At 43.6% G+C, this 3,767-nt stretch overlaps 1 protein-coding gene across 1 annotated transcript in view; it reads left to right on the top strand.

The window, feature by feature from the left end:
• Positions 1-283: 283 nt before the first annotated feature.
• Zdhhc15 (zinc finger DHHC-type palmitoyltransferase 15) overlaps positions 284-3,767 on the top strand; it is a 129,981-nt gene continuing 126,497 nt past the window's right edge. Inside the window, exon 1 of the mRNA XM_010631276.2 lies at positions 284-628. Coding sequence (XP_010629578.1) covers positions 493-628 — 136 coding nt within the window. The 5' untranslated portion in view covers positions 284-492. The remainder of the gene's footprint in view (positions 629-3,767) is intronic.

Below are 3,767 nucleotides of genomic sequence, written 5' to 3'. Positions count from 1 at the left end.
GGGGGAGGGAGAGGGAGAAGAAAAAGTGGAGGAGGGATGCGGGGAGACAGAGACAGAGAAAACAAAACTGGAGAGCAGAGGGTGGGCACAGTGCAGTAATAGAGGACGGGCAGGCCCAGATTTCTTCTGCTTTACAATTTTGCAGAGACCCAATCCGGCACCTAGCGCTAAAGCAACGAGTGGGGGGTGGGGGAAGGGCTGGGCGGAAAGGGGAGGAACTGCAATCCCTCTGAGTGTGCCCAGCCTGGACTGTCTGACCGATCACCTCCTACTGTCACAGGTCCAGTTCCTCTACGGCGCGACTCACGCCTACTGTGTCAGGTGGGGCGCCCTCAACAGTGCAGCCCCACAGGTGGCATCAGCTAGGTGAGACTGTTCCCGCCAGGCTAGGCAGTGGAGCGCCGCACAGCGCGCCTTCCCGCCTCCTAGCCGCCGCCCAAGCAGTTCCTACCCAGCTCCAGCAGACCTGCTCGGTCGATCTTCGAGCTGAAGATGCGGCGGGGCTGGAAGATGGCTCTGTCTGGGGGGCTGCGGTGCTGCCGCCGGGTACTGTCCTGGGTGCCAGTGCTCGTTATTGTCCTCGTCGTGCTGTGGTCCTACTATGCCTACGTCTTTGAACTCTGCCTGGGTAAGTGGGGCTGGGCACCTAAGGTGGGGAAATTATGCTCCAGCATAATCGTCTTCCCTACCCTTCATACTGGTGTCTCCTGGGTTCTCAGCCCTCACTCTGCGGCTCTTCTTTCTCTGCCTCTCCCCAACCTCTGGCTTTCCACAATGTGTCCTATGCTCTCCCATGAGAGTCCCACCAGGTCCCCATCGCCTCCAGCCGAGGATTTCTTATTTCTTTGCCTTACCCACAATAATTTTCAAGTTCTTCCTAGGGCCCCCTTTCCTCTTGTAGGACAACCACTTGCGCCTTATGCTCTTCTCTTGGGGGGTCCCTGCCTTACCCAATTGAAACCACATAATCTGTGCCCTTAAACTGCTCTCACTATGATTCCCACCAGTGCACCAACTGGAAGCCCCACCATTTGCCCTCCTGCTAGAATCCTACTAGGATTCTGTACTAGGGATTTCCTGTTAAGAATCCAAACATATTTCCTGACCCCCTTACTACCTGTCTCCCCCCACACACACATTCAGATCCGCCCTTCTTCTGCAATCCTGTCACACTGGCTGAAGTGCTTCATATCTTCACCCACTTGTGAACCCCCTCACAGTACACTCTGTTGGAAACCACGGAGGTCTCTCTTTTTACATGAGTATAAGCTCTCCCTTTTTCCTCAGCTACTCTAATGGGATAGAGTTTCTACACAAAATCCACTCCTCGCTCACTAGAGCCCCTGATTTTATCACTTAGATTCCTTCAAATCTCCTGCCTTTTTGCTTGGAGGACTGCTCAGTACCTTCCCATTAGGAACCCCACATTATTTTCTGACACCTCATATTACTCTGCTTTTATCACATGATGACCCTGCCTTATCGCCCATCTTTCCACACTAGAATGTTCTCTTTACCCTCCCAAAAGTGTTTCCAAAATCTATCCTAGCACATTACTAATCTAGACCATTACTTGTTTAATAATAATTCCTCCTTAATATCTTTTCTGAGAAACCCATTCCCCACTTCGCCCAGTACTTTTCCACTGTTAACATCACACTCTGTCATCCTCTTATATCCTCTAGGACTGCACTTGTCCCCTGTCTTCTCAAAGTGGGAAAACCTCTCCCCTACCTATTGAAGACTTGAATATTTTCCCCTGCTAGTGGGAGTTTCACTTCGTGTTCCTTCTCATTAGACCACCCCTCTTAATGACTCTTGTACCCTCACCTGTTACACTAAGATGCACTCCATCCCCTCCTTATTTATAACGTGGTTTCTGTGGTATACCTTGTACATTAAAATTCAGAATTATCCAGTATTTCCCATCACAACCCCCAAGTCCCTCCCTTACATTTTCTCACTTGCATTCCCCAATACTTCTATCCTTATTACTAATGGCCTTCAATAGTTTTCATTTTATATCTGTCTCCTGACAACAAAACTCCTGCTTTTTTCACAGTGAAATTTCCCCTAGCCCCTGCCTTTTCACATTGAGGAAACCCCATCTCCTCTCAAAAGAGAGACCACTAACATTTATCATCTCTTCAACACTAGAATTCCAGTGTCAGTACTCTAAAACTTGTGTCTACAGTTTTCCCTATTCATCTAGTGTGGGGTTCCTATTCTCATCATATTATAATTTCCACTTCCCCCATGGACATCTTCTCAAACCCAAGCCTTTCTAAAACTCCTTTTTTTTTCTTCAAATCAGAACTTCTTAACTTACAAATTATGGTTAATGTGCTATTGTTTTTCAACCGCGGGACCTGACTCCACTTACAACCACGTCCTCTTACATATCTGAGAAAGTAATATTCTAGTTTTAGGTAGACTGGGATGAACTCAGAGAGAAACACGTGATTTTTTTTTCTAATACTGAAATTGAAGAAAGCTAGTCTAATCAACTCTCTACATCAAATCACATTTTAATTTTTCTTACTTTCTTAGATACAGAAGATGCAGAAGGAGCTCTTAAAAATAAATTTCATTAGTTGCCTTTATAGATACCAATTTAAGTTGTTTTTCTTTTTTCTCAATCTGATATTGATCATTAAGCAGACTATGCAATGACTGGGACATTTTCCTATTCTCAGACTCACCACTTTGGTATTTTTGAATGATTGATTAAAGGGTCAAAAGTTTAATTCCAATATTATGGTATGGAGATTTCTTCTGGGATCAGTGCCATATTATAAGCACTATTGAGCATTTTGAACTTCTTCAGTACTTTCTCACATGAGCTTTTCCAGTAAATCTTTTTAAAAATCAGTAATGATAATGTGTAACACTTATATAGTGCTTACTTTGTGATAGAAAATGTTCCAAGAGCTATAAATACAGCAACTCTGTATATCAACTCATTTAATTTTCACAACCATATGAGGCAGGTATAATTACTGTTCCTTGATACAGATGTGTAAACTGAGGCACAGATGAGCAAATCAAGGTAAAGACCAAGTTAGAATCAGTGCCAATAATTAATTCCTCTAAGTTCTTATTTAGTCATATAACATTAAATCTGAAAGAAAATTTAGGGCTTATTTTGTTTTAATTCACATACTTGCGCAGTACTTGCTACAGACCAGTTTCTGAGTGACTACACACACACACACACACACACACACACACACACACACACAAAATTTAATCCTCCTAACCTTTTGAGGTACATGGTATCATCATGCCAAGCTTCCAGAGAAGTAAACTGAGGAATGGATAGAGTAAATTGCTTATCTAAGGTCACAAAGCCAGTACGTGTCCAAACTTGGTTGGCAACACAATGATATGAACCACAGTCCATACTCTTAACCATCATACTACCTTAATATCCTGCCTTCTCTTAACTATTTCGGTGCCAGGGATCGAACTTGGGTCCTTGTGCTTGCAAGGCAGGTGGCAGAACCATTGAGCTAAATCCCTAGGTATTTTACTTGGCATGCACAGTGTTTTCTTAATGTTTTGCAACAATTACCATTATTTCAGAATCAAAATAAGTGGGCGCTGTAGTGCAAACCTGTAGTCCCAGCACTTGAGAGGGTCAGGCAGGAGGATCACTTGAGCCCAGGAATTGGAGACCAACCTGAGCAACATAGTGAGACCCTGTTACCAAAAAAAAAAAAAAAAAAAAAAAAAAAAAAAAAAAAAAAAAAAACAAGAGAATTATC

Source organism: Fukomys damarensis, unplaced genomic scaffold (assembly GCF_012274545.1).
Source record: "Fukomys damarensis isolate Sample0158 unplaced genomic scaffold, DMR_v1.0_HiC HiC_scaffold_39, whole genome shotgun sequence".
NCBI classification, from domain to species: domain Eukaryota; kingdom Metazoa; phylum Chordata; class Mammalia; order Rodentia; family Bathyergidae; genus Fukomys; species Fukomys damarensis.
The sequence above is the reverse complement of the archived record's forward strand: the minus strand, read 5'-3'. Positions and strand labels throughout refer to the sequence as shown.